Genomic DNA, 26,440 nt, shown 5'->3' with positions numbered 1-26,440 from the left:
TTCAGAAAATTCTACCTACTTCTGCTCAAAGGCAAAACTTTTGGACGTAGGAGGACAATCGATCTGTATGCATCCTGAAAATTATGACAATTAAGTGTTTGAGACGTTACTTTTTCATGTGCTTGGAATGAGTAGATTAACTGGGGGTTCTAATCATTATTTCAGAAATTGAGGATTAAAATTAATAAGTTCATGTTCGTTAGTAAATATTCAGGCACTCCAATTTAAACTAGCATAGGATAATTGGGTATGTTAGACTAGACAAATACATTCCTTTTGTGAGAGATGCTGAAAAAATACTGCCATGGGCAAGGGCTTGCCTCTATAATAATATGTCTGCTAGGAACCTGAGTTGTGCACAAGGATGTAGTAGACCTATCATTCAATCCCACGCAGAGTAAATGTGTCAAAGGAGGCATTCTTCAACATATGCCGCCTCTAGCGCGTCTCCAGACTAGTCAAACTGTGTAATTTTAAATTGTATGTCAAAACCTGATTGTCAAACAGGAGCTTGTATTTAGCATTCTGGAAATGCAATTGCTCTTTTGTCTGTATATAGTTGCAGTGCGTAACGTTTTTTGGCCCAGTGATTCTGTTACAATTTTCTTGATGTTTGGTTCAAGAAAAGGGTAACTTCAATCAAGAATGTGGTAACTTACCATTTATTGAGAAAATGTTACCATTTCTTGAGAAAAAAAATCAAGAAAATGGTAAGAAAATGTTACCATTTTCTTGAGAAAATGTTACCATTTATTAATTTCATAATATTTTTGTGCATTATTGTATGACATGCTAAGTGGCTATTTTTTAGTGCTACCATCTTAGTATTTCTGACTGTATCTATGTCTCTACAGTAAGCGTCAGAGTGATACTCTCAGAGAGGGTATTTCCATTATTATGAATGTGTCCAAGGAAAAGAAGCGTAACTTCACTGAGACCATTGAACTTTGAAAAACTATGATCCCCAAAAGGACAAGCGTTTCAGTGGTTCTGTTAAGTTGCCACACATTCCTCGTCCAAAGATGAAGGTCTGCATGCTTGGAGATACTCAGCATGTTGAAGAGGTAATGAATTTTTTGCTCAGATAAAGCATCAACATAAGATTGAATTAGTGGATTTCTTTGTGTTCTGTACTGTTTTCTTTGTTGATTTAATTACAGGCTGAGAAGTTAGGTTTGGATTACATGGATGTAGAAGGGTTGAAGAAGCTAAACAAGAACAAGAAATTGGTTAAGAAGTTGGCCAAGAAATACCATGCCTTTTTAGCATCCGAAGCTGTCATTAAGCAGATCCCCCGTCTTTTGGGTCCTGGTCTCAACAAAGCAGGTGGGTAGGCAGTCTGCTTAGGAAGAGTATTTGAAATTTTTTTTGATTGCTGCTTGCTTTCTGAACTGTAATATGTGCATATGCAGTATTGATGTTCTTAAAAAATCATTCCTTTATTTGAACTTTTTTTTTTTTGTTGTAAGCTGCTCTGGTATTTATCATGAAGTTTTTGTGAATTGCTCAATCTGTTGAATTGTTAATAGTATTGTTTGAAGATGAAGATTTTGTTGAATTGCTTGTACTTGCATTTGTTTAACTATAGTTCTTTTCTTGTCTTATTTTGGTTCAATTCATATGCGCTGTAGGAAAATTCCCAAAGTCACTGCTGGACGGCTCCGGGAGTTGAAGATGAAGTTGTGGTCAGTGAATGCAGTGCTGGATGATGCAGAAGGGAAGCAAATCAGAGACCCGAGAGTGAGGGAGTGGCTTGATGAGCTTAAAGATGCTCTCCATCATACAGAGGACCTGTTGGATGAGATCAAGACTGAAGTCCTGCGACGCCAGGTGGAAGAAGAAGAATCTGGGAGCAGCAGCACTCGTCAGGTACACAATATCACTTCTCCTTCCTTGCATGAACTTGACAAAACTCTTGAACCCAGAATATTGGAGATTCTTGAGAGGTTAGAACTTATTGTAAGTGAAAAAGATGTGCTTGGTTTGAAAGAAGATGTTAAGGATAGCCTACATGCATATGCAAGGTTACCTACAACTTCTTTGCCTTTGGGAGAAGACTCTGTATTTGGAAGGGAGAAGGAGAAGGACAACATCATCAAATTATTGCTAGCGGATGACGTGACTGGCAATAAGATAAGCGTGATTCCCATTGTGGGCATGGGGGGGATTGGGAAGACCACTCTTGCTCAACTAGTATACAACAATGATCGAGTACAGCAACATTTTCACCTCCGAGCATGGGTTTGTGTTTCGGAACAATTTGATGTTGTCAAAATAACACAAACAATTTGTGGGTCAGTCACTTCAGGAACGTGTGATCATATCACAGACCTAGATAGGCTTCAAGTTAATCTCAAGGAGGCTTTGATGGGGAAAAAGTTTCTCTTTGTTCTTGATGATGTTTGGAAAGTGAATCATTCCCAATTGGATCTCTTAACTCGTCCCTTTGAGAACGGAAGCCATGGAAGCAAGATCATTGTCACAACACGTATTGACGATGTTGCATCTAGGATGGGCACTCTTGGTCAAATTCACCGTCTGGAGCAAATTTGTGAGGGCCATTGCTGGTTAATATTTGCAAAACATGCCTTACAAAATGCAGGAGTGAATACACATCCAGATCTTGAAGTAGTCGGAAGACAAATTGTTACAAAGTGTAAAGGTCTTCCTTTAGCTGCAAAATCACTTGGGAGTTTATTACGCTCTAAATTAGATCCGGAGGAATGGGAAAAGATACTGAAGAGTGAAATATGGGAGTTGTCAGATATGGAGATTCTGCCGGCTCTATGGTTGAGTTACCATTATCTACCTCCACATCTCAAGCGTTGTTTTATGTATTGTTCAATATTTCCCAAAGATTATGTATTTCAAAAATCAAAATTGATTTTGATGTGGATGGCTGAAGATCTCTTACAACCTAAAAACAAGAATATAACCATGGAAGAAACTGGGGAGGAATACTTTAATGATCTAATGTCAAGGTCATTTTTTCAACGTTCCGAGTTTCTATTCTCAAGTGGTTTCATCATGCATGACCTTGTTAATGATTTAGCAAAATTTTTATCCGGAGAATTTTGTGTTAGGTTGGAGAACAATGATGACTCTGTCAACATTGTGAGCAAGACTCGTCATTTTTCGTATATGAAGGGACTTGATTCTGATGGCTCAGAGAAATTGGAAGCTTTATATGAGGCCAAACATTTACACACTTTTCTACCCTTACCATCATTAAATGTATATGGTGTACTGCATGATCTCTTGCCCGCGCTGCAATATCTAAGATTGATCAATTTATCAGGATATGATATTGGTGAGTTGCCAAATTCAATCGGTAGCTTGAAGCATCTTAGGTACTTGGACTTATCTTACAGTGGAATCCAAAAGTTACCTGAGACGATGTGTACTTTATATAATTTACAGACGTTATTGTTGGAAAAGTGCTATGGTCTTGCTGAGTTGCCAACTAACTTTGGAAGACTAATCAGCTTGCGCCATCTTAATATCACGGGATGCGAAGAGTTGAAAAAAATGCCACCACATATGGGGAGATTGAGAGATCTACAAACGTTTAAAGGCGAGTTTGTCCTAGACAAAGACACTGGGCGTAACATTGCAGAGTTGAAGGAGCTTAAGTCTTTGCGCGGACAACTTGATATTTCTGGGCTTCATAATATTGTGAGGGCCGAGGATGCTTTGGAGGCCAATATGAGGGATAAGAAGTATCTCAATCAACTATGTTTAAAATGGGGAGGTGATACTGAGGATTCAAAAAAAGATGGAGAAGTGCTTGCCAACCTCCAACCTCATACAAACCTAAAAATACTCACGATCCGTTCTTATGGGGGTACAAGATTTCCTGGTTGGTTAGTAGATCATTCTTCCTCCAATCTAGTTTCTCTAAAACTTGTGAAATGTGAATATTGTTTCTTCTTGCCACCACTAGGGCAGTTACCCTCCCTCAGAGAGCTTGAAATTATTGAGTTAAATGGGGTGGTGTCCATAGGCCCTGAGTTTTATGGTGACGATACTTGTGGAATGGGGGTGCCATTTAGATCTCTGCAAGTTTTGAAATTCGAAAGTATGCGGGAGTGGCAAGAATGGTCTTATGTTGGAGGCAATCAAGAGGGTGGAGCTTTTCCTAATCTTTGTGAGCTTGTTCTGGAGGATTGTCCCAAGCTAAGTGGGAGATTCCCGTTAGACTACTTCCCAAAGCTTGAAAAGCTCACAATCTCGAACGCTAATGTAGAATCCCTTGCTACTTCCCAATGCCCTAAACTCCTCCTATCCCTCACTGAATTGGAAATAGAGGAATGCCCAAATTTGGTGTGTTTTCCCGATGGAGGGCTACAAGCGCCCAACTTGACTTCAATTTATATCTGGAGATGTAAGAAACTGAGGTCACTGCCAGAAGAGATGCACACCCTTCTCCCATCTCTTGAGACTATTTATATAAATGATTGTCCAGAATTGGAATCATTTCCGGAAGGGGGATTGCCACCAAAATTACAATCACTTGATATCTATGATTGCAAAAAAGTGATTGCAAAGCGTATGCAGTGGGGTCTACAAAGACTCACCTCTCTCAAGCGTTTGGAGGTAGGGGCTTCGAAGGATGTGAAGATGTAGATTCGTTTCCGGAGGAGGGGCTGCTGCCCACCACTCTCACTTCTCTCAGCATCTTCCAATGTTTGAATCTTAAGACCGTGAACGGCAAGGAGTTGAGACACCTCACCTCTCTTCAAAGGTTGTGGATTTGGAGTTGCCCTGAGCTCCAGTGCTTGCCAGATGAAGGGCTACCCACTTCTCTTTCTGAACTACAAATAGAATGTGATTGTCCTTTGCTAAAACAACGGTGCCAGAGAGAGACAGGGGAAGATTGGCCCAAGATTGCTCACATCCCCAACATATTCTTTGGTACCGATAACCAAAGAATATGATGTGCGATGTCCATGATTGGGTCCCACTTTAATTATTCCATCTCAGTCAGGTACTAATTCTGCAGTCTATGCTTGTAAATTTCATTTTTCAGCAGCGAATCTAAAAGCCCTTACTTTGATCAAACATATATGCATATTCAACAGATCGACATCCAATCGATTGAAATCTCCCCTGGTTTCAAATTTCTCTTACTATTTCTTTTTCGACATATTAGTTTTTACATTTTTTGCTTACTCTTTCTTTCTCCTTAAAATTCAGAAACAAAGTAGATCCAATGGCTGTGTAGACTCCTCTAGTTTACGGTTTGTTCAAATTCCAATGCAAGTCTTAATTCCATTTTAGTGAATTGAGGTTATTCAACATAAGATAAGTTATGTGTAAGATAAGATTTAAACTCAGGTTTAGAAGGATTGCTAGAAATTTCAGAAGTAAGGGAAGACAATAGAATTGCTGAAAATGCCAGATGGGCAAGAATATAAGAAGATATGAACTCAAGAAACAGTTTCTTAGTAGGCTAAGCAGATTAAGACAACAAGAAGATTGAACCTCTTAAAAGATAAAGATAGAGACTGAATTCACTCCAGGTGATTCACACCCAAACTTGGTTTCACACCAAAAATTTCCTTTCTCAAGTTAGAGACCAGAAAATGTTTTGATAACCATTTTGAATCCTAATTAAGAAGACATAGAGTGCAGTTTGAAATATCAATCAATACCAGCTGGTACTGAATTTGGATATGTCCTATATATGTGTTGATGGTGTGGCATAATACTCTAATGCTTAAACATATGCCGAATTTTGTGATATAATACTAATGCTAGCATGCAAATTGTAGATCCAGAGCATTGTGAACAATAAGCCTTGATTGTTTGTCTCAAGTAGAACAAGAAATTAGGATTCCAACTTAACTTGGACCTGAGGTTGAAGAGCTGGGTCCTTGTCTTGCCTGATGTCAATAACTTTATACATCTTTTTCTAAGAATATAAATATATTAGTATAAGAATAGTTCTTAATTTATCAATTTCCTATTTCCTAATAGTATACAATTGTTTTTTGGGTACAAACAGTATTGGATTTTTTTTTTTTTTGGTCCTAATAGCATCATCATCTTATATGTTCTGAGTTGGACATTACTTGATTCTTGTATGAGGATGTAAAACTTTTGGGGTTTGTACATTCTTTGTATATGGTTGTGTCCAATTCAATTTTTATATTAATGAATATTTCTTGTGGTCAGGAAGTTGATGGTAGTTTATGATAATAGCAACTTTAGGTTGTAAAATACTGGCATCTGTGGGTCAGAATTGGAGTGTTAAAAGAAAAAGAAATGATAGTAATAAGGCCCTGTGTCAAAGCAGGTAGGGAAATAGTGATATAGGTTTCTCTTGGGAACTCCAGATTTGTTCAAGGTTTATACTCTTTTTTTTCTTTAAAAAAACTGTGATGTCATGTTTCATGTTTCTGGTTGGTTGCTCCGCTTATCTGTCATTGGTGATTAGAAATGCCACTTTTGCCTCTTGCTTTATGATGTGGAAAGGGGGAAGGAAACAAAAGTAACGTGCTCTATAAGATTGCATGCATTTCCATTCCTTGTTTTGGGTCTCTAGTTTCCCTCTTGTATGTGTGATAGTAGTTGTAATCTTCCCTATTTATTTGCTATTTTTGGTGTGATCAAATCCTGTTTTCTTCTGTTACAGAACCTTCTTTGTCGTGAGCCACTCAAGCTTGTAGATGGTGGTGAATCTCATAGAACTTTTGTTTTTATAAAGGATGCTATTGAAGCTTAATTGTTGATGCTTGTAAGTAAAAACAAAAAAAAAAAAATTGAATTAATATTTAGTATGCAAAGGAAGTTGCCCAGTAGTGCGATATTGTTTTCTTCAGAAAAATCCTGCTAGGGCGAATGGTCACATTTTCAATGTGGGCAACCCTAACAATGAAGTTACAGTTAGGTAGCTTGGTGAAATGATGACTGAGGTGAAGAATTGTCTTTGATACTACTTCTTCTCTTTAGTTGATTAAGTTGCATTAGCAGTGTTACTTTAAATTTATGTGGATATGAGGATTGATGTTTCTGCACATTGCAGGTTTATGCAAAGGTAAGTGGTGAACCAAAACTGGAGAAACCCACCATTGATGTAAGCTCTCAAGAATGCTCTGGAGTGGGATAATGATGATAGTGACAAGAAAATTCCTGACATGACTATTTTCAATGAGCAGCTTGGTATATATCCTTGCCTCATCTGTAATCTAATTGAGCTGTGTGATTGAACAGCATTCTGACTGTGTAATGGGCTTTGCATGACAGGTTGGAATCCAAAGACTTCGCTCTGGGACTTGCTTGGGTCATTTTTGTTTCTGTCATACTGGTGCAGTTAGTGAAATAGTTCATGGTAGGGCTCAGCAATTTGTGATTGAGATGCATGTCTGCAGAATATATCTTGATGTCCTTAGGGAACTATATCATATGTTACTGTAATTTATCACCAGAGCTTTTGCTAGGACATGCTGGGGGCAATAGGCCATTATACAAGTGAAGTCGTTTCTGTTTATTGGGATTTGCTTGTAATTCCTCTGTTTTGTCCTAAGGGTGTTGTATTCTTTTCGATAATCCTCTCAGGCTCTTGTTTTTCTTTTTATTTATTATTAATTTATTAATTTCATGCATTTTGCAAAATATTAGACAAATCAAAGACTATTTAACCGAAGGATATATGGTGTTAATTTTAGTGTTTATAAAAAACACAATGTCCTATTTATTCGTCATAATTAAGCATCTGTCATAATTAAGCATTTAAATTGTGTCCGATTTATTTGATTTTTTGTAAGAATAATCATTGAATGAAGATTTAAAAAGTGAAAGGTTTCGATTATTAAATTACAACACAAAGTGGGTTGGCCCTAGAAGGAACCCCTTAGAGGGGATTTACAATTTAATTATTTTATGTCAGGTATGTTACCTGAGTCCTCTAAATAGAAGAAGCTTTCACTCTTTGATTAATCATTTAAATAAGTATATAAGAGGATTCTTTGTGTGACCAACTCTACATTAGAGTTTGATGATCAGAGTCCTCTATTTTTAAGTCTCCATTCAAAGATCACCTATAAAAAAAATTAGACAAATAGGAGACTAATTAACCATTTGATTAGATGCTGATAATTTTAGTGTTTATTGGAAGCACTATGTCTGTCTATTTAATTTGTTACAATTAAGTATCTAGATTGTGTTCGATTAATCTAATTTTTTATAAGGATAATCCTTGAATGAAGAACTATTACATGGAATGTTTCCATCATTGAACTACAATGCAAAATGGGTTACAAGAGATCTCATAAAGAAGACTACATACAATATAATTAGAGTGCTACTATTCTCACCCTTCTGTCCTATTTTCCTACCCACCACTTTATAAAAATATTAATCACTTGTTTAATTTTTGTGAAATGACCTCTAAAAACTTATGTAAACAAAAAGATAGTTTACCCCTCTACTTCTCTACACCCACATAAACTCATTTCATCTTCTCTTCGTATTCCACACTTTAATATACAAGGAAAACCACTTTAGATTCATGAACAATAATTTCTTTTTCTTTTTGTCTTCTGCAGAGTAATTCACAATTTGATCCTAAAATATTGTTTCCAACATATGATTTTGTCTCGATCATTCATATTCCCAAATTTCCCTTGTTTTTTCTAATTGTTTTGTTTGATTTCTTCTCTTATTCACAATCACACCCTAATATAAACGTTCTTAGGAACATTACAAAGTTATAATATATGGGTTTATTTAACCTGCCCCCTCATCTCTCACTCTCTTCCTATTTGATCTAGGAGTATGTATGAGGTTGTATATTGGTTCAAAATTTGGTGGGTGAATAGAGTTTATGGTTTATGGAAGAAAGAGAATATGGAGAAAGAAATTTGGTGGAAAAAGTGTTTATTAGTAAGGGTATTTTAGGGACATTGGCGGATGAAAAAAAGAGGATTATTATTTCTTAAAATTTAAAGGGGTGTAATTATAGGGTGGGTGAAAAAATAGGACATGAAGGCGGGAATAGTAGCACTCTATAATTATTATGCATATATAAAGACTCTTACATTAGTCCCTTAAGCTTTCATTAATCATTTAAATAAAGCTATTATACAATTCTTTGTGAGGCCCACTTCACATTAGAATTTGATAATCAAAGCTGTCTATTATTTAAGTCTCCCTTTAAGAATCACTTATGCAAAAAATTAGACAAATCGAAAACTATTTAGACACGTAATTGTATGTATATAATCACAATTATCGAATATGTAATCACACTTACCGTATATGTAATCACACTTACCCAATATGTAACCGGACTTACCAAAAGAGTGGTATGAAAAAGACAATTTAAGGAAAAGATGAAACAACAATCATTTAGAAAAAGAAAATATAAGGATAAGACAAATAGCAATTAATTAGCAATTATTTAGAAAAATAAAAATATAAAGATAAGACAAAAAAAAAAATCATTAAGCAATAATTCAGAATTAAATAAATATAATAAAAAGCCAAACAATTGGCATTTAGGGTATAAAAAAAAAAGTAATATAATAAATTGAGAAATAAATATTAAATATGTATAAAATAAATATATATTGGATTAAGGATTAAATTTTTAGAGTCAAAATTATTAGTTAAATTACAGGTGTAGGACTTTGCCATAGCTAGAAGCGAATAACAATTTAATTATATTTGGTATTTAATCTTAATTTTCTATTTAATTATTTTGCATAAAGTTTGATGTATATATATATATTGTACGTACATAAAGCGAACTTTCATTAATCTCTTAAATGTAGTTTGATGATTGAAATTGTCTATGTTTATGTCTTTATTTTAGTATTTATCAGATATTATTTAACGATTTAATCAATCATTTGATTAAATAGAGATAATTTTAGTGTTTATCTAAAACAATATGCTTGTCTATTTATATTGTAAAAATTAAGTGTCTAAACGTTGTCTGATTTATCTAATATATTTGTCTTTTTGTAAAAATGATAATTGAAAGAAGACTTAAAAAGTAGATATTTTGATTATTGAACTACAACAAGAAGTGGGCCCTACAAAGGAACCCCTTAAAGAGGACTAGCTGCATGAACTTCTCTCTAACAAACTCTTCCCACCATGATGTGAACTGTGAGGTAGCCTCGGTCGAAAGCGGCCGAGCAACCAAAACCAAGGCCAAAGCATTGTGAGCATTGTGAGCATTGGCGGAAGAGACACCGCCAAGAGCTCAAGCGGTTAAAGGACAAATGTAGGGGTTTCAGGCAATACTGAACGAACCCAAACTGATGGGTAACGAACTGAGGATTGTAAACTTCAGCCCCAATCTTTGAACCCTGCTTTTTAAAACCCTCCATTGCAAGTCATGGCGAAGTAGGAAGCTTTCCCGAAGGTCCCGAAGGCGATCTAAATAGCTTTGATTCAATAGTGCATGTCGGTCAGCCAGGCAAACTCAAGAAGGCCTTTTCCGACCTTTCAAACAAAAAAAAACTTACAAAGACAGTAAAAGAGGAAATTAAAGGAGGATGTTCATACTTTTTTGGAAGCTGCCGATTTCCAACCTTAGTAATTTTAAATTCTAATATGCACTTTAATTTATTTGTTCTTCATTTTCCTGCATTTTCATTAAATTTTGGTTTTATTTGTTTCTCTCTAGTTAATTAATTAGATTATGCATTTACTGTTCACACTCGCGTGATTTCTTATATTTCGAGGGTTATCTTTGCTTTGATTTTGTTTCCACACTCCACTGTTATTTGTTAGACTTTGATTTTGCATCCATTACTCGCACTTTCACATTCGCAAATCACATCACCATCATTACCCTAAGTCCTTGCGGCCAAGGTAGAACCTACGGCCGAGATTGCATTCCTTCCCTGACCACAAGTTCTTGACTGAAGAACGGATTCACACAACTCATCAACAAATATACGCTTGGCCTCTGGCCACGTATTGGCACGCGTAACGCATGTGAATGACATAGTTTCCCTAAACACACGGCCCTCTCAACACGTGGCCGAGAGAAATTAGAGGCTAACAGATGTGGATCCTGTGTGTATGTGCTAGTTTTACGCAACATATATATAGGAGGTCTCCATTGTAGGATATCTCATGGGCCCCACTTCTATGTAGTATTTCAATAATCCGAATAGTCTATTTTTTAGACCTCTATTTATAGATCATTATTGTAAAAAATTAGCCAAATTGGAAATCATTTGCCTATGTAACTTTGATCAAACAAATGGACGGTTTTTTCGAAAAATTTTAGTTCGTCTATTTGCTTGATCAAAGCTAGATAGGCAAATAATTTCTGATTTGGCTAATTTTTTGCAAAAATGATCTATGAATAGAGATTTAAAAAATAGATGATTCAAATTGTTGAAAATATATGGAGAGGACCCCATGAGGTATCCTACAAATAAGTTTATTTGTAGGATCCTACAATGGAATCTTCCTAATATATATATATATACAAGAATGCTCTAAAACTAACTAGTTAGTAAGTTAATATAAAGCTAATCACCATATTGGGCCCACCACACAATGTAATCTCAAAATCTGAACCGTCTATTTTTTAGGCCCTACTTCAAAGATCATCCTTGTAAAAAATCTCCAAAATCGAAAGTCATTTAGTCATTTGATTATAACAACAATTATTTGTATACTTTTATCGAAAACATTGATCGTCTATTTATTTGATTTCAATTAAATGACTAAATGATTTATGATTTAGTTGATTTTTTGCAATGATGATCTTTGAAGTATGACTAAATAATTGATTTTTTGGATTATGAGATTAGTTATGTGGTGGTCCCAAAAGTATGGTTAGCTTCGTATTAACTTGCTAATCAGTTAATTTTAGAGCACTCTTATATATATATATATATATATATAAATGATGTTTGCTTGACAAGAAATAGCCATTGTAGCATGAATTACACTTTAACATAAGATTTTTTTGCTTTCCTTTATTTGACCTTACAAATAGAAATCATAATGACCAAAAGATAAAACCACCGATCGGATTATCTGTATGGTTTAATCTTAAACTTCATTCATATCCAATAATTCATAAAATTGTGCATTTGTCTCCACTCCACAAATCTAAAGATTAAATCTGCATAGGATAGGGAATTTAATATGTATGTGGATTTCTGTACGTCCTACAGCTTTTTCTTGCTGTTGGCACTAAGTTGCCGTTGGAGCATGTATTTACTCAATTGCCCCTGAGGTTGCTGAGAAACACATTGTTATTGAAGGGGACTTGGTTGGACATTTATGCAAATCAAGGTGGAAGTGGTAGATTTATTATTATATTTGGTGCCTCAATCTCTTTGAGGTACAATATTCATTTAATTCCTGCATAATGGGAATAATTAGTTATATTATCCCAAGACTTGTTATCGGGTAAGGTCATGTTCATGTGTGTGTGTGTGTATTCTTTGGAATATATTAATATATCTGTGTTTCATAAATCTGATTATCTGAATGTTTATTTATTTATTTTTTTATTTTGTGAATGCCATTATGCCAATATCCATTCTCTGGGCATTTGTTCAGTTTGTTTGCAGCTATAGTACCTTACCACTCTACGCAATTGTCACACAGGTGAGCTGCAGGATTAATATTTAGAAGTTCTACAATTGCATCAATTTTTGTTATTCTTTTGTTAGAGATTTTGGACTGTGAGATTCCTATATATGATTACTTGTAATGAAGATGGGAAGTTCATTCAAGAAGGCTATATTTGATGGATCAAAATGAAATGCCTCTCTCGGTTTCACTCAAACCCACCATAATAAGTAAAATTCAATAGAATGAAGTCAAGTGATTTGATGCATTGCAATGTACATGGCTTAAAACTTTATCTAGACAGACAAAAGCTCATTTGTTCTATGTAGTTTTGACATTTTATTTACTTTTTATTGTAAATTAATATCATCGACATCCCAAAGTTTATACATTCAACTTAATTCTTTTCACAAAAAGAAATAACTTAGAGTCAAGTTTAGTAGATGATTAGATCATAAGTTGACCCAATGTTCACACATCCATCATTGCTAGACACATCAAAACAATAAAATTTCAGAAATTCAAGTCTCTTTTTTTAATTTTTTTATTTATTACAATGGGGTGGGAAGAGGGTTCAAATCCGGATGTGTAAAGGGAAGAGCTTTTATCCTCGGCCAACTAAGCCAACCCCAATTCACATTTCAAGTCTCTTTCTAAGCTTAATAGAAGAAAATAAGCTTATATTCTTTTTTGACATCTATGTTCCCATGTCTGCCAAGGAGCATTTTTACTTATTCAGTATACCTTACATATATCATGAGTAGGAAAGGCATGCAATTCCGCCGAGATATAAGGGCAGTGGTTGGAACTTGGCAGTGTAATAATGAATTAATGATTGCCATCAAGTTATAATATAATCACTATGAGAAAATTAGCAGTATAACAATTATCAAACATTTCTTTCATTTTGAATAAAATTGATTGCCATACATATGCTGCAAACAGTAGGCCAAGCTACTTCCTCTCCTGTAGTACAAGTCTAATAGTTGAAAATCTGAATTTCATGCGATGCCCGCAGCCTCCATTTTGTATGCAACTCTAGCCTCCATCAGGACATTTTTGACCCAAATTAAGTGGACATCTTGGATTTTGTGGTGGGACTTCACAAATTCTACCAGCTGCTTAATTGTTTCTGGACTTTGGAATTGTGAGAGGATCTACCACCCTTGTCTTTGTAGGTATTTCTGGAGGTGGAGGCAAGAGTTTTTTGTCCTCCACGGGCAGCTGTTATGGCACGTCGTCTAACCTTGTTCAAGCACTTTATCAGCTCAGCATCATTGTCATTCACTGCCTCTTCATCTCCCTCCTGTGAAAACAAGACTACTGTAAGGGCTTTCTAAACAATAATATCTGCCAGGCCACAACTGACAGCACACTCCAAAGCCTAGCCAAACGAGAACTTTAAATCTCTGTAGAAAGCACAGTATAAAGACAGAATAATTCTACCTTGTTCACATCTTGATATTCAGGTTCACTACTTGGACCTGCTTCACAGTTTCTTATATTGCCCTCTACTTCACCTTCCTCATCATGCTCTAAAGTCTGATCCTGATGAATTACAACAAAGCAGAAGTACAAACTCAAAAATGTATGATTCAAGAATGCAAATAATATTAACAGATGCAAAATAACTAAGCTGGATTAACCAAGCACATAATAAGCACTGCCCAAATAAGAACCCTGTTTTTTCTTTTTCTGAATAACTTACTAGAATGCCTCTCCAAATAAGAGAAAGTTTACAATCAAAAGACACTTTTTCCACTACCCAATTTCTTATTATTATACAAACACAAGAAATCTCCATTTACTCTGCAAATACAATATCATTTATGATTTCACCAATCTTCATTCTGATATAAAGTATAATTACTTAAGACCTCAATTGGTGACTCAGATCACTTTAATTTATTCGTGATATCAACATCAAGTGAAAAAAATGTACCTGATCTAGCAAATGCAGCGAATCAACACCCTTCATATTTGCTTCATGTAACACACAGACGTGTGTGCCATATCCAGTATCTTCATCACCAGAACTAGAATCCTTTTCGATCCCTCCTTCAATGAACTGCATGCAACAATGTGGTATTGAAGAACATTATTAGATTCATATATGTTTAGTATTTGACAGCAGAAGCGTTAAAGTAAAAGGCATAACCCACAAACAGATTTAGCAATGAAAGTACAAATGTTATGTCATGAGTCTGAGACTTTGAATACCATACATGTGATAACACAGAGTGACCACTTTTGATATAATGGTTAAATTATCCAAAAGGCACAAAATCAACCAATTGTCACTCAAAGAACCAAAAGTAGGTGGAAAAACATGAGTGCTTCCGAAGTACAATTAAGATTGTGACCACAGCCTTGACTATACTGCAGTCAATGTCCCATGAAATGTTTTGCCTAAAGGATGGGGGACATTCCATGTAAAAAATAAAAGAGTTCTAAAAATTGGCATTTTTAAGTAGCATGAGACTATCAGAATATTCAATAGGCTATGGTATTTAATGCGGGTATAATATAGATATGGCTCCACGAATACACATAGAGAATGTGGCAATTAAATCTACCATGATTCACAACATGATACCTTCTCAATGTCTTCCTGGTCCTTCCTAGTAAACCCACTGGCAGCAAGTTCCTTGTCCAGAAAACCAGAATCCTTGGCTATTGAAGAAAAACAAGGCCTGCCACTCTCATCTGTGTCAACCTCTGTGCCATCATTATCATCTGGACATTCTTGAAAAGACATATTGAACCTGAGAGAAAAAATCATAACAAACTAGAGTAAGCCTTTATCCCAAACTTTTCTTTTCCCTTGGGCTTATAGAGGATCTATGAACCAGTGGTTGACACCAATTGTGTAGGAGGTAACCAGTGGTTGTTGTGAGTCACTAGAAAAGGTACAAAAACAAGTCTCCTAGACTGTCATTCTGTGGATGTTTTTCTAATTCTTATGCTGACAGTTTCCTTTTTAATTATGGCTTCAAATATCAATAAGCTGCCAGCCTGCATGTTTTCTTATGCAGTCAAATTAGCTAATTCCTGCTATCCCACATTCCCACTCCAATTAATATCACAGTAAAGCATTGATTAATAGGAAAAAAAAATTGGAAATGCCTATTATTAATTGAAACAAACAAATCAGGGAAAAAAATTAATATTAGCAAAATAATGTATAAAATATAAATAGTTTAATTATAAATAATGTATTATATGGTTTTTATTAAAATATAAAAATAAAAAATATAAATACTAGTTGATTGTCTGTAAATGAAAAATTATGCGTAATTATGTATATGATTATGGAATGGATCCAGAATAAAGTTACAAGATGAACCACAACCCAGAATACCGTACCAACTGAACCTACACCTTACGCACCCCACCCTGTACGGAAAAAACTTCATATCCCGTATATGTGCCCATTCCACGTACCAACTCAACCCACAATCCAGGTAATCAGTGAACCGACCAACCTAGTTAGTTCTTCAATGCTCATTATATAGATATATAGATATCCTGATATTAGTTTTTCAGCCATAAATTCATGCAACCAAGTAAATATTTCACATATTCAGTATTGTTTTTAAGTTCGCTGTATACTATTAAAATAGCGACAAATATCATCTGAATGCATTTCTTCAAGCCAACTTGAAAAGCTTTTCGGGGGTTTTGCAACCTTGAATGTTATAAACATCCAGAAAACTAAAATCACTAAAATTTCACAATAGTTTTAACAAAATTAAAAAACAGACCTCTTTCTGAAAAACTTAAAAACGCATTCAACGTCACGGTCAAAGTACCTGAAACATGGGAACTTCATAGAATGAAAATATGATATCTGATAAACAAAATGACTTGGAAAGGTATACAAATTAGATCACTATGACAATTGACAATCAGAAGTTACAATAAACAGTATGAAAAGATGACAGGTGTTTGTAAGTAACAGAGCTTCTTACATCTGTGCATTATGATGTGATACAGAAACCATTTGTGGAAAATCAATCATGGTGACCTTCTCGTTATCATCAATCTAAAAGAAGAGAAATTGGAAAATAATTACAAGTTTAACAATGAATTGAAATAGGAAGCCAATGAGGCATTTGGACTGTATATATTAACTGTATTACCAATACAACCATATAGAAAAAACTGTTTCGTGTGAGAGCAGAAGAAGGTAACACAATGACATGAGTATGAAACATAATGCAACCTAGAAGTTCCAAAGATGTTATTCCAGAGACAGCCTCAAATGCATACCATAATGTTAAATTCATTGAAGTCGCAGTGAATTAAACCATGTTCTGCCAGACGAACAACGAGTCCAATGATTATTTCAAAAACCATCTCTGGATTTTGCAATTGCTTCACCTGCATACTGCACTGGACAGAGTGAATTTCATAGCTCCATGAAACAGCGTGATCATAGATTATTATTATTTTTTTTTCTTAAGAAAGCTAGTTCCAAAGGAAACACACAAGGAAAACACTGTATCTGGTAATTCCATTGTGTAGAATGACAATCCTTTCTCATTCAATTATTTGAAATGGAATTTTTAAAAATAAGAAACTTACAGTGGGTAGCCTTGTACAAGTGACATAATCACACAATGCCTGTTACAATCCACAGCATTTGGAACAGGAAAACCATGCTCTTCTAAAGCCTGCTCAAGCAGAGCAACAGTTTAAAGACAAAATCAACATGATAAACACACAACAGGGACAATACACAGAAATAAAATGCCAAATATAGAGAAAAAGAACCTTCATAAAAGCAAACTCTTTGAGTGCAGCTAGGCGGGACAAGTAGAGCCAATTATAACTGCTACGATGTTTTAAGTAATCACGCTTAGATTTGACAGCTCTAAAAGAAACCCTACCAAGCCTGTGCAACTTCATTGCCAGCACCGTACCATCTTCCGTGGCCACCTCAAAGATATCTGGAAGAAATAAATTTTATGAAGAATAGTGACAAAGTAATATTGGAATAATGGAATAAAGTACCACAACCAGGCACCAGCATCTGTTCTATGAAATAGAAAGGAAAAAAAATGGTACCAGACTCTTTTCCTACTCCAATTTGACGACCAACAGACACAAAGACTCCGCGGTTGACCATAGTCTTAATTGCAAGAAAATCATAACCAAGATAGGTGAGCCGAAACCCATCATCTGGATGCACATAATAACAAAGAAAGTGAGAGGAATTCAAAACAATTATTCTTGATTGTTATAACAACATTATTTATATTACATTTAGAAGAGTCATGGTGCAAGAGCTTATGCTTGAGTAGATTCTTGAGAACTTTATAAGTGCCCCCATGCCTATAAATTTAAGGATTAGATAAGAGTTAAAAAAAGAAAAAGAAGATGGACAATTTCAAAGTCAACATGAAGGGGAAAAAACAAAATTAAATGCATACTTGAGCGAAGCTATGCGCTCCACCAGTTCAGAGGGTACGAGTTCATGCTGAAAAAAGGATATGAAGAGTTAATATACATACATATACATATATAATGATAATTAAGGTAAGCTATGCTGAGAAATTTAAAAGATTTCAATAAAAGAATAGTAGAGACATTTACATTTCTCATTCCCATTTCCACAGCAGTTAGAACCCTAAAATCATCTTTAGTGAGGTATCTCAACACGTCCACGTTCAGCTTCATCTTACGTGCTCTTTCTGCTTATTTTAGACTTGGGAAGCTGAGGCCTTGTTTGGTATCCTATTCAAAAACTATTTTAAAAAATTAGGATTCTTTTTTAGAATTTGAATTTTAACATAAAGTTTTTAAAATTTGAAAACTTGTTTGGTATAAAATTTGAAAAATGTTTTTAAATTTTGAAAATTTGTTTGGTTGATATACTTGAAAACATATTTTTTTTTTCAATTACTTGTTTATACCAAGATCTAGACTCACACTTGGGTCCCGAGTCTTGGGCCTTGATACTCGATACCTGAGACCCGAAACCCAATACCCAATATTCGACAACCTGGAAGTATACTATAATCTAGTCAGTGATATATGCAACAACTATCATACATTTATTGTTTTCTTTTCACAAGAGGTTATACATATCTGCAACCACATGCAATCTAAAGTCTTTTGTGCATTGAAAGCATTAACCTTATCGCACCAAGTGCCTCATTAGGCACCCATTTTCAACATAGGAATAAATCATGGATGTCCATAGAATAACATTTCTCTGTTCCATACCATCAAATAAATTTAGATTACTGCAAGATGCCACACTACTAACCAGGTTTCTTTGAGAGGAATACAGTTATGACTCCCAGCTGCTAGTGAAGTATAATTACTGACTAGGTAACTACTGATGCAGTGAACATTCATAGTAGTAAACTCAACCATACAAAATTGGCACCTATCAAAACACATTCATCTACGTGCATGTCATTCTAAGTAGATAACAAAGAAATAACAAGTGGTGAAACAAAGCTCTGTAGTATGCTTTATTCCCTCAAATATATAAATAGAGCTTTCTGGAGCCAAATTGATGTATCAATTCTTAACATACCGCAAAGGATATCTTTCTAAGCAATTAAGGGGCATAGCCTGTGGCCAAAAAAAACAAAGGGGCATAGCCTAAGCTTGAATCCACAACTTGTTCTCTTTAATTTTGAGAGATTAATGTGAAGGAAGCTTACAAGTCAAGCCTATACCCTGCACTGCCAGAATACTGACCAAGAAAAAAACAAAGAATTTTTATCTAGGAATTGAATATCTCACCTTCTTCAAATATGTTGGAACTCAAATCAACACAAATAATTCAATTAGCAGATACTCAATGTTGAGGAACCAAAAACAATGCCCAAATTCTAGAAATGTATATTACATGAATAAGAGAGAGACCCATATCAAAAAATGAAAACAGTCAGCTGACTCCGAACGCTAAAAGAAAGAACCTTCGAATAAATAAAGATTTTCCAAATAGTATATAGCTGCACCAGCCCAAAATAATAAATCAAGCAAGCCAAAACTCAATGCACAGCAAAACCTGCTATGAAAAACGCACAGAAAAAACCACTAAAGGAAAAAAATTAAAACAAAATCATTAAACTAAAGGAAGAAAACCCAATGACCAAAATTTATTGTGCAGCTTTAAAACCCAAAATGTATTTAACTTGAAATTCAAATTGGAAGAGACACAAACAGAGAAAAGAAGCTTACCAAGATCACCGAGTAGAGAGACAACGAGCAGATTGTAGCATAAGACCAGGGCGAATCCAGAATTTGAAACTGGGGTGGGCTGAAAAACTCCTGGACGGTACGAGGAAAAGCAGCAATATGCAACTAATAAGAATTAAAAAATAATAATAATAATAATTGTGTTTTTTTTTTATCATGGGCTTAGTTTTTAGTAACATACTAAAAAAAAATTGGGATCGGCTTTAACCTTCTATATACATCGCAAAAGACACAAAATCATATATGAACAAATAAGTCTAAAAAAGTGATTGTGGTCGAATATGATAATTGAACGGCTAGGGTGAGACTGAGAAATAAAAAAAGAAAAGGATAAAAACAATGTTTTATCGTTTTTAAAAAAAACCCCATTGTTTAGTTTTATTTCTAAAAGTTATTTTTAAAAAGACTACTAAACATGTTTTTTTTTTCATTTAAAATCGCCTTAATTAACCTTTTTTCATGTCCTCTTCTTAACCTATTATTATAAGGAAACCGACTAATATACAATTGTAGTAGAGTTGTACATTAATTACTATACCTAATGGAGTATAACAGCTAGGATTTTGGAATTTTTGTTTGTCTTGCTTAACCGTGGAATTTAAATCTAAGTATTTATGTAATTCTATTCACACTCAAAGGTGATACAAATTCAGTTCTTTTTTTTTTCTTCATACCCTTACACAATAAATTCATGGCTAAGTTTTTTTATGCTTGAGGTTGAGATTAATAGTTGACGATTAGGCAATTGATTTATTAGAGTAATTATTATTATTGATGGAATATTATGTGATTGAGGAATTACGGACTTATGAGGATTAATTAGTTATGCCTTGGATTTATTGCGAATATTTTGTGGATTGTAAATTGTGATAATTGACAAAAAATATTTTGAGGCCATGTGATTTCTTATTAAGGATAAATATTTACGTCATTTCATTCATACGAGCTCTAGTGAGCTTACCGGGTTGTTTTTTTAAATGACCCGGTGTACCATGAATATGGTGCAGTGTGGTTGATGTTTTGCAGGTTAAGGAGGCTGAGGAGGCAGTGAGGAGAAGACGAGGCAATGAGACCCATTTTGTTTTGTTTAAACGTTTTTGTACAGAGGTTCTATATAAATGTTTTATATGAAAGAAATTTATTTATTTATATTTATGTGTATGGCTCAAAGGAAAGAGAAAACAAATTTAAAAGGTTTGATATTTCAGTGTTTTAGTGGGCCCGAGGTTCGGGGCGTTACATAAACTATTGAGGCCATATTAGTGGGAACCAAACGATGTGATGACTAAGGTTAATCCATGAGCATACAAGCATTGGTACGGGGCGAGAGCTCCCTCAATTTTTTTATGCACTAACTTGGTCACGTTGTAGGTTCATAACTGATCAATCACCTCAACCTAAGGTAAAATTGGATTTAAGTAGAAACCCTTAGGTATTTATGAAAGTACAAAAATACGGTCTTAGTAGACTGGTTTCTAGAACTTTCTGTGAATGTATGATCGAAAGGAAGGTCATACCGAAACTGCTGCAGTTCTTCTTGTAAACTAAGTTATTGTCGAACTTGGATTTCCAACTACCAAGGAAGGAGATCGATTAAGTACTATTGGTGTTGTGAAGAAGCAAAAAAAAGTTGAAAGATTGGACTCCACATAGGGGGAACTCACACCCTATTTGTTAGGACTTTTCTGTGTGTGCATGTATGATTGTTGCCACTTTTTGTAAAACTTGTTTTACTTGGAATTTGAAATGAATACCAAGTTGTAGCTCGCAAGTATACGAATCGTTTAGTGTAGCGATAGCGTATAAGTACGAGGTTGATCCCATGAAGAATGAAATTGGCAAAGCACTATTTCACTTAACTAGCATTTATTGAAAGCAGTAAAAGAATGGGGGTTGAGAGGTGAACCTAACCTAAGTGCATGAAAAGTAAAATGTGCCCATTGACATGCTAATACTCAGATTCCACCTTAATCCTTAGTTATACCCTAACTATGCTAAAGTTTTGCCTAGCAGCTAAGTTTTGAATATATACTAGTGGCAACAGTCACTTACCAGATAGATTTAACTAGTGACTAGTGGTACTATCATCTACCAGCTAAGTTTACTAGTTACTAGTGGCAAATATTCAACATATTGTGTTCCCTTAAGCATGAACACAATATGTTGGATATTTTCCCCTAAGCAGTTAACTATACATGTTCTCCTTCAGTTACAGTCGACTGAGCTGTTAACCATGTATAAAGTCATTAAGTTTTGTGAAACGACCAAACATGCAAACAACATGCAGACATGTATAGAGTTAATAAATATTATTACACAATAACTCAGAAGCCCGTAATAAAAGTTGTTACGTCCGTCCCAACCATGTGCTAGCGGGCTGCCTTGTGCTTGCAAGGCCTTGTGGTGCACAGAGCTTAGGCCCTTGCGTGTGAGCTGCCTTATAGTGGTCCATTTGGGCCTCATTTCGTTTCTTCTTCGTTGTATTGCATCCGGAAGCCCAAATTTGTCTCCAAAAGTGCACATTTTAGCCCATTTCACCAAATTGCCTCGAAAAACCTAAAAACACAAAAACAAAAGAAAACATACAAAAATATCGAAGTCTAGCAAGCTAAGTTAAAGAGCTAATGTATAAAAAGATGATGGTGTGAACTGCCTTCTAGTGGTCCATTTGGGCCTCATTTCGTTCCTTCTTCGTTGTATTGTATCCGGAAGCCCAAATTTGTCTCTAAAAGTGCACATTTTAGCCCGATATTGATTAGATGATTTCAGAGTTTTGTAACCTAGGGTTTCAATCCCCTAAACCTCCAGAGGGGTTTGTACGGATGAGCTAGTCGAGTTGTTCAGTTGAGAGGCTAGCTTATGAGGTACATACTGTGTAATGGCTACTCTCGCTACGGTACCTAATCTTTCTTGTCGGTAAGTGTATTTGTCTATTTTGTGATTGATCATCAAGTAATATCTAAAACTTAAGACCCTTAACGATTTACAAAGACCGCTTGAGCATGCACGAAATATTTCAATTATTAGCATCGGTTGGGTTATTGATGGTGAAATCTTTTTGTTTTATAAGTATTTCAAATTATTTTTCAAACCTAGTTAGGGTCCTCTGAGAGAAGCGATGAACATATGTAATGCTTACCTCCTACTACTACTCTTTTGCAAATCACCATTTAGATGACGATTTTGATTGAGTTGGGTGTGGCAGTTGCATATATTGGTTGGCGTCCTACAAGTCCTCCTCCTTTCCTCTTGATCCAGAACCCAGGACTTTTGCTATTATCATTCGTCTTTTGTTTATTTGCACTCTAAGTGTTTGTAAATATTTTGAACATCGGTTTCATGGTTGAGTTTGCTTTATTTGTAAAATATTTTTTAAACATGATCTTTAAAGATATTAAAATCTATTAGGGTAGTTTATAGGTGTACATCGGACCGGGCCGGCCCAAGTCCAACATGAGCATGACTCGTTTAAAGTCGGCTCGGCCAGGGGCAAATCCAGGATTCTGAAATCGGGGGGGCTGAACTGAACTTACCTTAGGTTTTTTTTCCTAATATGAAAAATCACTAATTATCGATACTATTTGAAAATTCTCTTTCAATGTGAGAATTGTATAAGCTTAATCGATGGTGAGACTTGGCCTTGAGAAATGAAAAAGATGGAGTTTTATGTGTTTTGAGGATGGGGTATACTGGAGAATTTTTTCAATGTAACCGATACACCGCTACGTGGTGTAAGCAATCTAACGTGTAAGGGTATTATAAGACGGTATGTTTATATATTAGTAGGGTATAATATTAATAACATCTACTTATATTACGACATATATATTGGTTACACTACGTGACGGTCTATCAGTTACACAAATGTATAGGGAAAGAAGTAAGGAACACGAGGATTGGGGAAGGGAAAGTGGGTATGCTTAATGCTTTCCCTCATAAGTAGGATTTGGGCTTGGAGACATAAGTTGGATTTGGACTTGGGTTATTTTATGTGTTGTGGGCTGGGTTATAGATAATACAAAAAAAATAAAAAAATACAGGGGCAAACAATCAAAATATATATAGGTAATACAAAAAAAGAACAAAACTGTAGGGGCTGCAGCCTATGTAGCCCCTAATGTAGATTCGCCATTGGGCCCGGCCCGGCTAAGATTTTCTATCCCGTTGGGCTGACCCAAACCCAAGTTCCATAAATAAAAATATTTCCAGAAAACTAAAAATACAATTATATATTCAATTACAAAATTATTTCTTAGGCTTAATTATCGATTTACCACCCAAAATTGTAACTCATTCTCACTTTACCACCTGAAAGTTTTTTTGTCCCAGATTACCACCTGTAACTTACATCCGTGTCCCATTTTACCTTGTTCCGTCAACAATTCCGTTAATGCTGACGTGGCGCGCTGGATGTGCGCCACGTGTCACATCTTTTTTGTATTTTTTGATTTTTTTAATTTTTCTATTTTTATAAACTTTGAAAATTAATTAAAAATAGCTCTGAACTTAGAAAAATACACGGAAAATTCCTACCGACTTGTCTTAACTAGTACTAATTTACTATGGGGTCAAAATGCCAATTTTTCCTCTAAAAATTTTCAAAAAATTTGGAAAGTTCAAATTTATTTCTAGAAAATTAAAATACTCTAGACTCTTTGGAAATTCATAGAATAATCTCCCGAACTCCAAAAAATATGAGGTCTGCACCGTTAGTCTTCTAAAAACTAACAATACCTTTCTCGTGAACACTTGCTACCCAAAAGACCTCTCGGTCTTAGAGAAAAATAAAATTCCCTATAAAATAAATTCTAGAAAAATTCTAGAATTTCTGTAAAGTCTCGAAATAATTCTCTAAAACAAGCTTTTGGTAATTTTTCAAAATATTTTTGAGAATTTGTCCAAGAGTTTACGAAAATTCTAGAATTTATTTAATAGAGGAAAATTTATTTTAATTTTTTAGAAATAAATTTGGACTTTCTAATTTTTTTGAAAATTTTTAGAGGGCAAATTGGTAATTTAACCTTATAGTAAATTAGTACTAGTCAAGACGAGTCCGTAGGAATTTTTCGTGTATTTTTCTGAGTTCGGAGCTATTTTTAATTAATTTTCAAAGTTTATAAAAATAAGAAAATAAGAAAATGCGAAAAAAATAAAAAAGATGTGACACGTGGCGCACATCTAGCGCGCCACGTCAGCATTAACGGCCAGATCGTCAGCATTAACGGAATTGTTGACGGAACAAGGTAAAATGGGACACGGATGTAAGTTACATGTGGTAATCTTGGACAAAAAAACTTTCAGGTGGTAAAGTGGGAATGAGTTACAGTTTTGGGTGGTAAATCGATAATTAAGCCTTATTTCTTATTAATTGCTATTTTTAAAAAATTTATATTGACATTGTTGATTAATTTAAAAAATAAAGTCTTTGATTTATTAAATAATAATAGAAACTTAAAGTAATTAATCGAGCTGGCTCGGCCCAGCATGAGTACAGCATGACCCGTTATGGGCTGGGCTGGGCCGACCCGACCTGATTATTAAATGGGCTGGCCCGAGCACGACGCAAAGCACGAATAAGCGGCTTTTAAACGAGTCAGGCTGGCCTGCTGTACACCTCTAGGGTAGTTTCAAACTCAAACCCTAGAGGGCTGGTATTTTATCCTAAATATTAAGAATTTCCCTCTCAATAATCTTGTATATATTCTTAACTCTGATTCAACCTGTACTTCCTCTAAAACAAAAGGGCTTAACTCATTCTAAGGGACTCCAGAATATGATGCTTAGGGACTAGGTATTGTATTTTAGGGATTCTTAGAATGTGTGTCGCTGTCTCGCCCCCCTTGATTTGAAACGCGAGAGTCAAGACCCAAGATACAATGAAAATAATGAATGACCCTGCACTTTTTGAAATTCTCTCTCATTAGGGTTCATGTTAAGAATGACTGTACTACAAGCCTAATAGTATGTTACATATGCCAAAGTCTAGTCTCTGAGTGAAAACCCTCATCAACTTACTCTCCGCAAAAGCTGGGACGCATGCTCCTTACTTACTGGGCGAGGACCCTAATTGTTGTAACATGATTTCACCAAGTACATGAACTCAGAAAAATCTTGCAAACGCGAACACACCTTTGGGAGGTAAGGTGTAATAACTCAACCCAAATTTTAGTAGAAATTTTAATTTTTATTGGTTGTGGATGTTTATGACCTTAGGAGAAAAGTTTGGGTTTCTAATGGGAATTAATTGAAAGGTATCTTTAAAAATTGTGAAATTGACATGGTTGGATAGAGTATGAACTCACGAACGAGTAGGTGAAAACGGATCTCGAATGGGAGTTATGTGGAAGAAATCATATGTGTATATTGGTTTTGGGAAAATAGTACATTTGAACCCCAAAAAAAGGAAAAAAAAAAAAAAAAAAACCAGCCAAGGCATGCCTCTGACACATGCACATCCAAAAAATAAAAAATAAAAGAGAAAGAAGAAGATTTTTTTTTTTTTTGAAGTGTAGAAACTTCCTTAGAGGGGTGTGTGTGTGTGTTCAGTGGTGTTATAAGGTGGGGTGTAGACAAAACCAAAAACCCAATAGAGAAGAAAGAAGAGAAACTGAGAGAAAAAGAGAAAAGAAGAGAAAAAGGAAAGGAGAGAAAGAGAAAGAGAGGA

General features: G+C 35.0%; 1 protein-coding gene and 2 pseudogenes across 4 annotated transcripts; 2 read left to right on the top strand and 1 right to left on the bottom strand.

Annotated features, from left to right (window-relative positions):
* The first annotated feature begins 858 nt into the window (after positions 1-858).
* LOC147280081 (large ribosomal subunit protein uL1-like) lies at positions 859-7,477 on the top strand (annotated as a pseudogene). Its single transcript, XR_015123252.1, has 4 exons — positions 859-1,064; positions 1,161-1,326; positions 7,028-7,164; positions 7,249-7,477. The product of XR_015123252.1 is annotated as a large ribosomal subunit protein uL1-like (transcript).
* On the top strand, positions 1,720-4,937 carry LOC147280082 (putative disease resistance RPP13-like protein 1; annotated as a pseudogene).
* Positions 7,478-13,371: 5,894 nt separating the features above from the next.
* LOC147280080 (serine/threonine-protein kinase rio2-like) lies at positions 13,372-19,876 on the bottom strand. Of its 3 annotated transcripts, none has more exons than XM_086251313.1 (14): positions 19,759-19,876; positions 18,154-18,305; positions 17,991-18,037; positions 17,822-17,892; positions 17,626-17,739; positions 17,332-17,507; positions 17,143-17,231; positions 16,828-16,945; positions 16,527-16,600; positions 16,320-16,367; positions 15,152-15,320; positions 14,498-14,623; positions 14,002-14,103; positions 13,372-13,861 (listed from the first exon to the last, which is right to left on the bottom strand). In XM_086251313.1, exons 2-14 carry the CDS (start codon positions 18,235-18,237, stop codon positions 13,667-13,669), a joined length of 1,413 nt encoding a protein of 470 aa, XP_086107439.1. In that variant the 5' UTR covers positions 18,238-18,305; positions 19,759-19,876; the 3' UTR covers positions 13,372-13,666. The 3 variants fall into 3 exon arrangements, with proteins under 3 accessions (XP_086107439.1, XP_086107440.1, XP_086107441.1); XM_086251314.1 differs by having other exon boundaries at positions 14,002-14,097; XM_086251315.1 differs by lacking the exon at positions 18,154-18,305 and having other exon boundaries at positions 19,759-19,840.
* Positions 19,877-26,440: the final 6,564 nt, after the last annotated feature.

The sequence above is a fragment of the Dryas octopetala genome, chromosome 7, assembly GCF_963921425.1.
Source record: "Dryas octopetala chromosome 7, drDryOcto1.1, whole genome shotgun sequence".
Lineage (NCBI taxonomy): Eukaryota > Viridiplantae > Streptophyta > Magnoliopsida > Rosales > Rosaceae > Dryas > Dryas octopetala.
Note: the sequence above shows the minus strand (reverse complement) of the source record. Positions and strands in the feature narration are given on the sequence as shown.

Bases quoted from the DNA above. Each gene is read 5' to 3' on its own strand.
- LOC147280080 (XM_086251313.1), bottom strand. From the start codon at position 18,237: ATGAAGCTGAACGTGGACGTGTTGAGATACCTCACTAAAGATGATTTT. The intron at 17,740-17,821 runs GTAATATAAATA...ATGTGCATCCAG, and splicing joins GCACCATGACTCTTCTAAAT to ATGATGGGTTTCGGCTCACC. The intron at 14,104-14,497 runs GTACATTTTTTT...GTAATTCATCAG, and splicing joins CGCTGCATTTGCTAGATCAG to GATCAGACTTTAGAGCATGA.